General features: G+C 39.0%; 1 protein-coding gene across 3 annotated transcripts in view; it reads left to right on the forward strand.

Annotated features, from left to right (window-relative positions):
* Positions 1-2,142: 2,142 nt before the first annotated feature.
* The window catches only part of sgsm2 (small G protein signaling modulator 2), a 96,128-nt gene continuing 85,469 nt past the window's right edge, over positions 2,143-12,801 (forward strand). For all 3 annotated transcript variants that reach the window (XR_006403791.1, XM_044354097.1, XM_044354093.1), the window contains exon 1: positions 2,143-2,420. Coding sequence is in view for 2 of the 3 variants with exons in the window: in XM_044354097.1 (XP_044210032.1) it covers positions 2,361-2,420 (60 nt within the window). In the remaining variant the exon portion in view is untranslated. The remainder of the gene's footprint in view (positions 2,421-12,801) is intronic.

Consider the following 12,801-nt stretch of genomic DNA (forward strand, 5'->3'; position numbering starts at 1 on the left):
GATCTCTTGACTGCCTGCAATACCAGTTCAACAGGATGAACAGCCGCTGGAGAGGGTCGACGAAAGCCAACAGTGCGAGACGTGCTGCAGACACACACTGCAGGTGATGCTTGGCCACACACAGTCAACAGTAACACTGTGACAATAGGACAAAAGGAAGGATGATTTTTGAGCGTCCCTGAATCAAAAATAATACAATAATTTAATACATAGATCAAAAACTAAAACTGACATGAATACATCTATGTAAGTTGGTTTAAACAGCTGAACGATAAACTGTAACATTTAGACACAAGTGCAAACCGCCTTCAAGCTGCGACATCACATATCACTCTTACATTTCAAGATATGCCAGTCTTTCTTCAAAACTAAACTTTGAGAAAATATTACAATTTACCAGCTGCATGGAAATCCGTTTTCAGATTTCCTGCCTGGCCCGTTTTCTCCTGGAAATAATCAGTGTCACTTGTGCATTTGCTGAGTTTACATGCATTTAATAAAATTGGCTTTCAGCTGTAAGTGGATTTCTGAGATAATGAAAAGGAGAAACCTGGTTTCTCTTTATCAAGGTAAAGAGATGAAGAGCAACCAGCATTACTGTAGTGCATTTACATTCTCTCATTTAACAATCAAAGCTTATGTTTACATCGAGTGTTACTCAACACCAGAATGCATTTTGTGTATCCTCGAGGTCTAACAAACATGTTGAATGCATTCCCTTCCTCATGAAATAATCATAAAACTGATTTTTAAAGTATTTCTTTTCTGTATTATTTACATCCATGTTTACTAACTTGCAGTCTTCTTCCCTGCCTTTACTGGGTTTCTTGGTGCATTACAGCCACCTGCAGATCGGTAAAATAGTGTGAAATTATTAGCAGTACCCACATGCAAGTGTGTGTGTGCATCCTTGTACATGTACACAAGGTGTTGCTGTGATTTGTTTGTAGTTAAACGCATTACAATTGACATTATTAGATTAGACATTATCATCATCTGAGGTGATACTTGCTTGTTGATACAGGTCCCTGATTTCTTACACTTGCATTTCTTACAGGTTGCATGTGTCTACTGGTTGTGAGCAGTTCAACCAAACAGTAATTGTTCCTCCTCAAATTGTTAAAGATAAAAAAATTCAAAGGTTAGAACAAATAATTTTGTGTATTTTTTTTTTTTTTTTTAAATTTCCTATGCTGTTGATCATCTTGCAACCCATCACCGTTATCTTGCAATTCCATTTGGGTGATCTGCATCACCAGACTGGAAACCAATAAAATGAGCATTTGACTAAAAGTCTTAACTCAAGGTTCAGTTGTTAGCTTTTTCCATAGCTCTGCAATATTTTCAGTTGTCTCAATTGAGAATTCATTGAAAATGTATCAAAAAAATCAGGAAGTCCTGTCTCAGCACATTTGCTAAATGATTCCATTTAGTCAGGGATTAAAACACGTAAGATGACTGACCTACAGTATTTCATCAAAACTGAAAAGATGACAATATAGCAATCAGAACATGGAACAGAAATACAAGGTAAAATGCAGACTTGTTAAGGAAATTTTTGCAGGTAATGTGGCTTCTGAGGGTTGCAGATGCACCCTCATCCCACATGGAGGCACAAGCAGGAGGGACTTCAACAGCCGTGGTTATTCTATATCACGTTGCTGTGACGTCATGTATTTTGCAACAGGCCAACCTGGCATCAGTACAGAGGATGGTCAACATGTGCTTGAGAAAGCACTATTTTTAGAATCCTTTTTGATCAGCTGCAGCCTTTTTGTGTGCCTGCATGTTAAGGTGCCAAAGCTTGTGAATGAAGTTATATTAAAGCTGCATGTTAATGAGCTCATTAAATGAAATGCATGTACTTTATTTCCTCCACTGTAGTCCCCCATGTAATAAAGAGCTGTCTGCTCAGATATAAGCATGAGTGAGTTATTACAACCAACTAGCGATGACAAACCCAAACCCATTTTCTAGAATTTCACACCTTTTCACATGAGAACAGCTCTACTGCTGTAACTCTTTCCTGCCCAGGAGAGGAAAGAAAGCTGCTATAAATACCTTGCAGGCTCTACAGGTTGGTGTGTTGGATGCTGCAGGTTGGGGCGGGGCTGGATGCTGGCAGGCTGGTGTGAGCGCCAGTGATTTTTTTTTTCTTCCTCCTCCATTGATCAGTAGTGGAGAAGGCGGATCCTATAACGTCGCCGTCAAGCTGCACGGCTGCGTCAGAGTCCAGCTGAGCGAAGGAAGAAGGAAACCAGGAATAAAAAGGAAAGCGGTTCTGACAGGCCGGGCAGAGCGGACGGAGAGTGTCAGAGAGACAGACCTGTGTCGTGCACACCGCGGACAGACGGACAGACATGGAGGGCTCCACGGAGGAACAATACAAAGAGAAATTATTATGGACCGTCAAACGAGAGGTAGGCTCCAGTCTGACGGCCAGCCGAGCTTCACATTTACCAATTTACTGTATTATTTTATGTCAGTATCTACTTTAAAATCACGACAGGAGGTTAGCAAGTGTTTCGTAATTATTTGGCTTATTTTTTCACGGTCATATTGCACTGTTAACGAGCCAATGCTATTCAGTAGTATCTATTCAAGTTTACTAAACTGAAGCTAAATAAATGGACCTAGCTTAACTGTATCTCTTTCATTTTTTTAATGTCTGTTTCTTTTGTTCATACCTGACATTTGTAGGGTTAGCTATCATTTTCTAGTTTACTTCACGTTTAAAGTCACTACAGTATTATATGGACTTAATTTCTATGTGTGGTGTTTTATCGCGAGGTTAAATTGGGTGCAAGGTGTTTTAAATCTGCTATGGTGTTGCTATAACACCTTTATAATATTACTACAGTACAATATAAAAGTTTAAATTGAACATACCTATCTTACATGCATATCTACTGTGATGTTTGAATAACATCTCTCTCAAATTTATAATAAAACTACCATTTTCCAGAAGCAGCCAGCACTCATTAATGAGCCAACATGCTGCCCTGCAGGCAGAAATCCTCGGTTAAACCGTCTGTCTGAAGTGTAATAGCAAGGCATCTTTTCAGCACAGGTTGTCTGTCTCTACCAGCAGCTCACACAGCGCTACAGGCTTTTTGTTTCTGGTGATGAATGTCTCGCATCCCTCTAGCGAGGGATAAATCATTACTCCCTTAACCTCTCTACCCACTCCCTTTGTGATCCTCATGCTGCCTTCACCGAAAGCTACAACTACAGAGATTTTCTGCACTGAAATGTCAGTGTAAATCAAGTGCAGCTCATTGTAGGACTGAATTGTGGCAAGGTGTGGCTCACTGACTATACCTCAGTCTGAGAGAGTGTAAATGTGAGCATGTAGTTTCCATCAATATAATGGAGATGAAAGGTCAAGCTAAAAATATCAAGCAAAAAATCTATTTGAACATCAAACAGAAAAAAAACAGAAATTTTAGGATTAGTACTCTGAGCTTTGTAAGTTACAAAACATCACATTTACTGAATTACAGTGGTTAGTTGCTTCACTTTAACCCCAAACTAGTAATTTGTAATCAGGATTTCATGATTGCTGATGAGTTATATCAGATGCAATTTCCATTGTAGCTGTTTAACAAAATCAAAATAACAGTTCTGACTGTAAGATAAGGAAATTGCTATTGTAATCACTGCTGCAAATGTGGTTTTATGAAGCGTAACTCACTATGTGCTGCATAATACATGCCAGTCGTACACCTCTTGTTCAGCCTGTGGCCTCTGTTCCTTTTGGTTGATGCAGTTTGTCTTCCACTTGACATTTGAAATAATTTTGCTGCTTTTCCATTGAGGCACCTGCAGTTTGGTCTTAGGAAGTTTTGGTCTGTTTGTTGCTCAGAAAATTCACACAAAGTGAGCGTTAAAGCTCCTGTATAGCTGACAAATACTGCTCACTGGCTGGTAACCTGTTAGCAGAGATTTAATTTGGACTTTTTTAGTCAGGTAATAGTTGTAGGCAACACCACTTGAACTGAGTCAGTCACAGGGATAAGTTCAAGTCAAGGCCGAGTCCAAATGGGGGTTTAGTCTGAGTCGAGGCAGAGACCAAAAGAATATAAAAGCGCCCATTCAATATTCCTCATATTGTTGTTTTACTGTTGTTCATAGTGAGAGTCAGCTACCATATAACTTTAATCACCCAGTACAGTCCTTTTGGATTTGAAAGCAACGAAAGTAAATGTTTCATTATTTGCCCAAGTCCAAGTCAAAACACCTGGGAGACTAAGACAAGTCTGAATCAAAAATCTGTAAGACTGACACAAGTCCAAGTGAAAATACAGGTCAAAGAAAAGTCTGAGTTGAAGCACCCACGAGATCCAGACAAGTCCAAGTGAAATCACACGCTAGTCTGAGACACAACCCTCAGGACATCAAGAAGTAAACACCTACAACACAACAAGTCCACGTCAAATTACCCTCGAGACTGAGACAAGTCCGAGATAATAGAAAAGAAATGTCTTAAGACCAGATTTCAGTGCCACATCAGGGATTACACCAGAGATATTTATTGCATCAGAGCCGTGTAGCAGCTATCAGAAGTCCCAGAATTTCAAATGGCGCACCTGGTTTTCATTCATTTTTAGAGACTATATTAATTTACAAAAACTGCAGAATGCATACTTCACTGCAAGGACAGAGTTTGAATATCTAGACCAAATCATTTCTGTTCCCCCTGAAGCCATCTCACAGTAACCCACAGGTTTGGGTCTTAAATAATTGAATCATCACAACGTCTGTAAGGCTCAAAATAGCTTCACTTCTCAAGATGTCTGCAGGCAGTGGGGATCCTTGTCTGCTAAACACAGACCATCAGGGAAATAAAGAGGAACATTGCATTCTGGGGTCATTGGGCCACAGGAAGCTGTGTGTTGACGCTCTGAGCTACATCTCCGGTCATTATGACTTGTAATCCAGCAGCATAAATTCTTAATGTTTCCTGGTGGTTAACATTTAAAAAAAACTACTTTCAGTGGGATGATTTGTATGAGGTCTCCATACTCCATATTGAATGTGACTTTTAAATGATTGAAATGTCCCATGTCAGGTTTCATATACATGTGTTTCAAACCTTTATAAACATGAATAGGTTCTCGAATAGAGCTTTGAAATCATAAAATACTATACTATGTTTTTTGGCTGGTTGTTCTCTGCTTTTGGCTGGTGTTCAGCCAAGTAGATGATGTGATGCCATTTTTCCATTCAGAATTGCCTTGGTTGAGCCCAGATTGCAGTTTTGGAGACACTGAAATATTTTCTGTACATCAGATAAGCCCAGAACCAATGCAACTGATTGGTTTTAGGCTGAGATCAATTTGCTCTAAGATGAAGGAATTGCTGTTGCTTAAGAACCATATTGATCTATTGTTTTGCAAATATGTCATCCAAAACGTAACATTTGCCCAATTTGTTTAGATAACAGATAGTTATTGTATTCTCTGTGTGTATCAATTATAAAAATCAATGATGTGATTGGCCACAGGTCGTCCATAAGGTGCTGGTCAATGCCTTCTGACATTTAAAGCAAACTGGGCCAAGAGAGACTGAACTGAGCAAAGCCTAGCAGCTCCTGCTTTAATGCTCCCTGTCTCTTTAAGCTGCACTCAGCTATCTGAGCATTGCTTGGCAACTGAAAGCTTTAGCAGCTCCCTAAGAAGTTAAATTGCATCAGTTGGTGATTAATATCACAGCAGTGAGGCGGCCCTGTCAGGTGGTCTCTTGTACTGAAACAAAAAGTGCCTTTCTGTATCCACCTGTATCATCAGGATCCTTTTTGTTTTCGTGACGTCTAGAAGGTGGTTACAACAGCAATCCATGCAAAGATGAAAGGTTTACTTAAATATTTATTAATGGGCACATGAAGACAGACACATTTTCTAACAGGCAGTGACAAATCAAAATTTAAAAGTGAAATTAGAGTGCTCATTCTCTGTAGAGGGGAAGGTTTGCTTATAGCAGTTTTTGAGATATGAAAGTTGTCTCAGGCCTTTGTCAGCTTTAGGATGTTCTGTCTTCTCGTTATTGCAAAGTTTATTCTATAATATGAGTTCCAGAGCCTCCGCCATTTTGACCTCAGTGTGATTGAGTTGTCAGTCATACTCGAGGGCGTAAGAGAAGCACCTTTTTGTCGACACAAGTATTGTTTTTGTGAGTTGTATGAGGTGTCATATGCCTGCAGCTCTGTGACAAATGTGATAATGACAGATGATTGAGGGAGTGCAGGGACCACTCTGATCCTGGTGTCAGAGTTACGGTCTGTAGAACTGACAGGAAGTAATTGAAACGACAGGATGCAGTGATAGGCTCATAATGTCTGAAAGAACAGTGTCCCGCTCATTGAGATTGGTGTTGGAGAGAGAAGTGGAAGCAAATAAGTGACAGTGAAGATGAAGAACGCAATGTGAAGCAACAAGTCCTTGAAATTAAACCACATAATACAACGTTGGTCAGTAAAGAGCTGCAATCATTAATCAATTGGTCAGTTGACAGAAAATTAATTGGAAACTATTGTGATAATTGTTTTAGTCATTTTTTTCAGCAAATATGCCAAAAGTTTGTTGGTTTTAGCTTCTCAAATGTGATGGTTTGATACATTTCTTTGTCATACATGATAGTAAACTCAATATCTCTGGGTTTTGGACTGTTGGTCGGATAAAATAAGACATTTAAAGACGTAACCATTGACTCTGGGAAATTATAACAGACATTTTCACTATTTTCTGACAATTAACAAGATTAATCGAGAATGAAAATGATTGTTAGTTAGTAGCAGAAAAACACAGGGAATTGTTTTCTGATCTGATGCCACTATAGACAGGATGACATCATAGTTTCAAAACTAAAACTGCTTCCTGATCTTACGCTGCTATGGTTAAGGTTTGGTTAGATTTAGGCATAAAACAACTTGATTAGAGTTGGGGAAAGATCATGGTTTAGGCTAAAATTACCACTTCTACTTCTTCTTACTACTACTAGTAGTGTTAGTACATGGTTAGGGGACATGTGTCGTCATGGTTACAATGATAACCACTTAAGGGTAAGGTTAGGGAATGTTGCAGTCATGGTTTAAAGAAACCAACACTGACTTTTAGGAGGAACTGAACAGCGGTTTCCTGTGTTAAAGTTCAACGTTTGCAGTTGTGGTGAAGTATATATATAAAAAGTACAACTGTAACTGATTGTAATGTTATTCGTTTTGCATGTAACAAAAAAAGTCAAACTGCTGGTGGTGCTTGATGAAACGACGGGATCAAGTCATCAGGGAATCTCTGGGAGCCATGAGTATCTGTAGAACATTTCACAGCAATCGATCTTCTACTTGTTGAAATATTTCAGTTTGAACCAAAGTTCTCGACCAACTCACCAATATTGCGAGGCTTGAGTTTTAGGATCACAAAAGCTATTGTATATGAAATCCCAGACAATTATTTGAACAGTTTCTACAGATGTCAGAGATGTAGCCATTTGGTCAAAGAGATACCACGAGCTTGGAATTAAAAGGTTCTCTGACTTTATTAATCACCACACTTGAACTGTCTTAAGTGATAATCTTTGAATGCCACTTCATGCTTGTTATTAAGAAGATACTATATACCACACAACGTGTCTCAAGGCTTAAGTATGCTTTACATGAACTAGTTCATATATCGAGGTGTCTCACCACGTCTGAAGGCAACAGGGTTTATACCAGTTCTGGATGGCCGTATCCAAAGGCAGGAGAAAAGCCTACTATCAGAGCCTCCTCAACTACCTTCCCAACCTTTTTCTGAGAATTCGGTGTCTTGTCGTGTCTCATGTCTCACTAGTCTCGACATGATAAATCATACAAATGGGGATAACAGCACACACCTTTGGACAACCTGTGTGCGTTGCTTGTACACATGAAAATTGACCGAGTAGTTGTGTGAAGAATAAAAAAAGACAGCTTTAGAGAGAAGTTAAAATCCTGTGCGTACCTGGCTAATATTTGCGAAAAGTGAGTGTGATTGTCAGATCGTCTTTGGAAAGGAGGTTTTAGATTCCATTAGACAACAAGCACTTTGTGTGGCCCTTACTCTGCAAGAGTAATTTATTTTATATCATTTATTTTATATTGTTTTGAACAAACATTTGTAGCCTTTGTTGGTATTTGAGGAGTTTTCTGAAGAGTTTGGACACATAAGGTAACTATTTTACAGCTGATCTGAGAAATAAAAAGTAGACTTCAAGCTCAGTAAATCTATTTTGGTCCAGTCAACATCAATATTACGTTAAAGAGTTGGAAGCTGCTGCCACAGGCTTCAGTTTTTCTAATACCATTTCTTTTGTTGACTACAGTGAGCTGCCTTGGTTGCTCACAGCTAAACAGCATTAACAGCATTGCCCCTTCCCTGAAGAAATATTCTGCCATTATGCAGCAAAGTGTTGGGTAACTTCTCCCTCAGACTGGCACCTCCTCCAGGACAGAATCATTTCTTCTGGCCACAATCTTATTTTATGACTGCTGCTCCAAGAGCTTGAAAGGCCAGGCAAACTCACTAAACTGCATTGATATCTACTTGGCTGAGGTTAAATGTTAATTTCCGCTCTATTTTCTTTGACGGGAAAAGTGGAGAAATTGATTTGACACAGGATGTAGCACTTTTAAAGAGAGAAAATGATTACAGGATTGTAGTATCTGTAAATGTTAGGGGTTCCTTCTTTTTTTTTTTCTGTGTGAAAGCAGCAGTGGGTCAACAAGTGCGTATGAGATAAGTAAAGAGATTGATTCCACTAACTCGTCCTTCAGAGTCTGCTGTCACCACTGCACCACTGCAGCCCTTCTCCTCATCTACCAGCTCTACTAGGGCATGAATAATTACCTCATTAATGATTGTGTCTCTGCTGTAGCCTAACAATAGCTGATTAGGATGGAACCATATTATATTGTAGCTCCTCAAACTGAGAGAAGGGAAGGTACCACGCCACACGGAGACAGCAACACAATATCCCAAAGAAAAGTGTTCTTTAGTTGGGAGGTTTTAAAACATTATGGACAGAGCGGACCCTCTGATTTTGTAATGAAGGCACTGGGAAATCATTTACACATCAATGCTGTCCACTACTCAACAATCAATTGCTGAAATGTAGCAAAAGTTGTGTTATTGTGACATTTTATCAATATGTATTTACACCTTAGGTGTGCAAATTTAGTCCATTTACCACAAGTCACATCTACTTTACATCTCAAACTAAACATTTTCCAAACCATGCTGCTGGGTTTTAAACATGTTTTATCTACTTTTTCTACCATTCCAAGCAGACATTCAAGCCATTCACTTCCTTTCAGTATGGAAATTATTTGGTAGATTCTTGAAACTTTCCATCACCTGGCCATGAGGGAAGCACATGATTTTGCAAAAAAGCTGGATAACAATTATATAACTTTGTATGCTATTAAAGGCTATTTCGGCGGCAAATACCTTGACCTTAGGTCTGTGCTGCATTTTTCCTCATCACTCCCTGTCATGTCATGCCCCACTCTCTCTCTCTTGTGTGTCTGGCTCTGTCTGTGTAAAGATACATTGGCCTTTTTGGCAGGATAAATAGATCATGTCTGAACCAAACCTTATATGATTAGTAAACAGACTTATGATAGACCCCCGCCTAGAAATGCTATCTTTCATTGTTGGTCTGGCTGCCTTGATAGAGTATATAGAACAATTATGTCAATTATTGGGAGCTTGTGGGCAGCAGGAACAAGCTGTAAATGCAACATTGACATATCATGACCTTTAAGTTGATATGGCAAACTTGTTAGCAAACACATCCAACAGTTACAGAGCAACATTAGCATTTGTTTAAAGTCATGTTTCTGTCCACCTGATGAATGTAAGTCCAATATTCACTACTAACTAACTCCTGAGGCTCTTTAGCCGCTAAGAACTTCACTACGTTCACCCCCTAGTTGCTAACTTTGTCTGCAATGTTGTGCTGTGCAGGTAGCCTACAGTGTTTGTTTTTTTTTTTTTAATTTTACAAAAAACAGTACTATGAGATGAGGGTCAAATAAAACAGGAAACCAAAACAATGAGCTGAAAGACTCTAAATTGCTTTGTAGCGCTGAGGGAAACTGTCATTTAAGTCAGGTGAAAATTATCTGTAAGTTCATCTATAAGCAACCCCTTTCCATTACACGTAGCCATTAAAAATTATATTAAATTTTATGATATAATTGCCACAATAAAATAGTGTACATGCCATAGACACCACATTTTTTGCTCCATTGTTGGTATTTTTAAGGGTACTATACAGTGGATAAATTTCACAATCAATTCAGATCAGTTTTAATAACAACTCAGTTAAAATAGTGGAGTGTACCCATAGGGTACTATGTAGTGAATAGAGAGTGATTTCGGACACAGCCTCCTGTTAGCTTCGTTGCACACGCACAAATTAATGATTTATCATCTATTCATACACTGAGTTCAGTGACATCCTGTAATTCCCAATATAGGTTCAACCTGAGCAGAGGTCTAATCAGCAGTAGCTGAAAACACATGTGGATGTGCAGGACCTTTACAAGGCAAACTAGGCTGCAGTTTGATTATCAAATCTGTAGCCATAGCAGTGCATGTTTGTATATCTTTTGTTGAATTTTCAGAACAAACATATAAATTATCCTTTAAAATGATGCCAAGAATGCACAGAAAATCATGAATGATGCTGTTATGATGTAATTGTAGATACTCAGGTAGCTAATAAGGTGTCACTTTGCACCATGGCAACATACTGTAGGTAGGTATTGAAGTAGCAATAACTAGCATTTGGATTATAAAGGGGTTGCTCTAAAAATGGAACAAAAGTGATACATTGACATGCAGTCATGCTGCAATGTTTAATAATTAATATTTCATATTTAAAACACTAGCTCTTGTGGAAAATAAGAATTTATCTGATCCACTTTTCCAGGCTAGTGCTCTTTTCTCTGAATTTTTACAGATTAAATCACTCACCTCAGGCAAGTGGGTGAGCTCAATTTTCTGCCCTGATTGTAATCTCCCATAATCCTGAATTGTGAGTACTGGTCTAGAATATGATGAGATGAAAGACAAGCTGAACTGGTGAGTGTACACGGAGTGTACAAGGAGAGTGTACACCTTATTAGTGTCAGGAAATCTGTCCCCCTTTGTAGCCACTGGAAACACACTGTTGATGCTCTGTTGTTTGCCCCAGTCATGAACATTGAGATGAAGGGAAAAGCAAATGTGTCCTTATGTAACTGACAGTCGGCTAATGAGCTCTCCCCTCTGTTCCTCCCAGAAACCATTAGCTTTAGGCTTCTCAGAAGTGTTTCAAAGTTAGCCAGCTCCTCTCAGCCATTTGACATACCAACTATTTCTTGTTATTTTAGTGTCATCCCCGGAACTATGTGCTTGGTCCTTGTTGAGTAAGTAAATAAATTGCAGTGTGTGGCTGCCACCATGTTGTTTTTTGCCCATCCAAATTATAGATAGGAAGTGTATATCATGGTGTAAAGAATTAAAAACAACCAATTTACCTGAGAACAATTCTTTAGTGTGTGTCTACAGCTCACTGTAGTAAATGAATGGACATACACTCATTTTAGCACGCACCTTGATGCTGAAATCTTCTCACCAGTTCAGTTAAACCTGAGTGGTAGCAGCCAAAATATACTTCGTCCTGTTGTTTGTCCTCTCTGACATTTCCTTCTCCACACTAATACAATGGAGGAGAATGGAATCTCCATATGCCTCACTGCGGACAGGAATCATAGGATCTATCTTCTTCCATGGCTGGATTAACTTGTTAGAGGGCCCTGGGGTAAAATATGCTGCGGAGCCCCTACTAACCCTGCACATGCCGTCTCCAAGTTCCTATTAAGTCCAGTGCAACCAGTACTCCAATGATGGAATACAGGTAATATAATTTGGTGTAACACAGCAGTCATCAGGATGAGTTCTGAACTCCAGCAAATGTGTCAGGATATTTTTATTATAAGCAAAAGCTCAAACCCAGCTTCCTGTGGCAGAAACACACTCCATATTATCAGTGGATTACATTCACTTGTGTTTCCTCCTGCTCTGACCTACTCGTTGGCAGAGGATACTTTGACATCTCCAAAATCTGCTTACATTACACACAGCTGGCACAGAGAGGATACCTTTATTAATTATTTAAATCTTCTACCAGTACTGAATGTAGCTGACCTTTCTGAGTCATCTGTTTATTATTTTTCATACAGTACAGAGTGATTTATGTCCACTGGACCGCTGTGTTTAAGTGTAATGATTAGCCTCTATTAACAGGTTGCCTGTGGTCACCAAAATAGCACAAATGTGTTGTTCACGCCCATGTGTCTCAGTGCATGCAGAGTGTGCTGGCACTCACGTTGGCACCCTTTTTCAGGAAAATAGAATCCAGTTTCTTTTTATTAGCTGAATTAATGATTTATCCTGAAAAACACCAAATTTCCTGTCTTTGCTAAATGGACAGAAATTTCTCATTTCACAAGTGTCAAGTTAAAGTAACCTATGCTACAGGAAAATGTGTTTGGATTATTACAATTTGTTCCCATAATTTTAATTTACTTCAAAGATTAGAGGAGGTGTAGATGGATACACTTCCATGTGTGCAGTAATGCCACTACACTGCAAAAATGCACAGAGCTTTTCTCTCAAGTCAAAGACATGTCATTTCTGTTTCTGTGTGATGCCTACTGGTATTTATTAAACTCAAAGGAAAGAATAGTTCATACAAACAGCTGTTGGCAACAAAGAGAACATCAGTATTGACATC

This window comes from Thunnus albacares, chromosome 6 (genome assembly GCF_914725855.1).
Source record: "Thunnus albacares chromosome 6, fThuAlb1.1, whole genome shotgun sequence".
Classification (NCBI taxonomy): Eukaryota; Metazoa; Chordata; class Actinopteri; order Scombriformes; family Scombridae; genus Thunnus; species Thunnus albacares.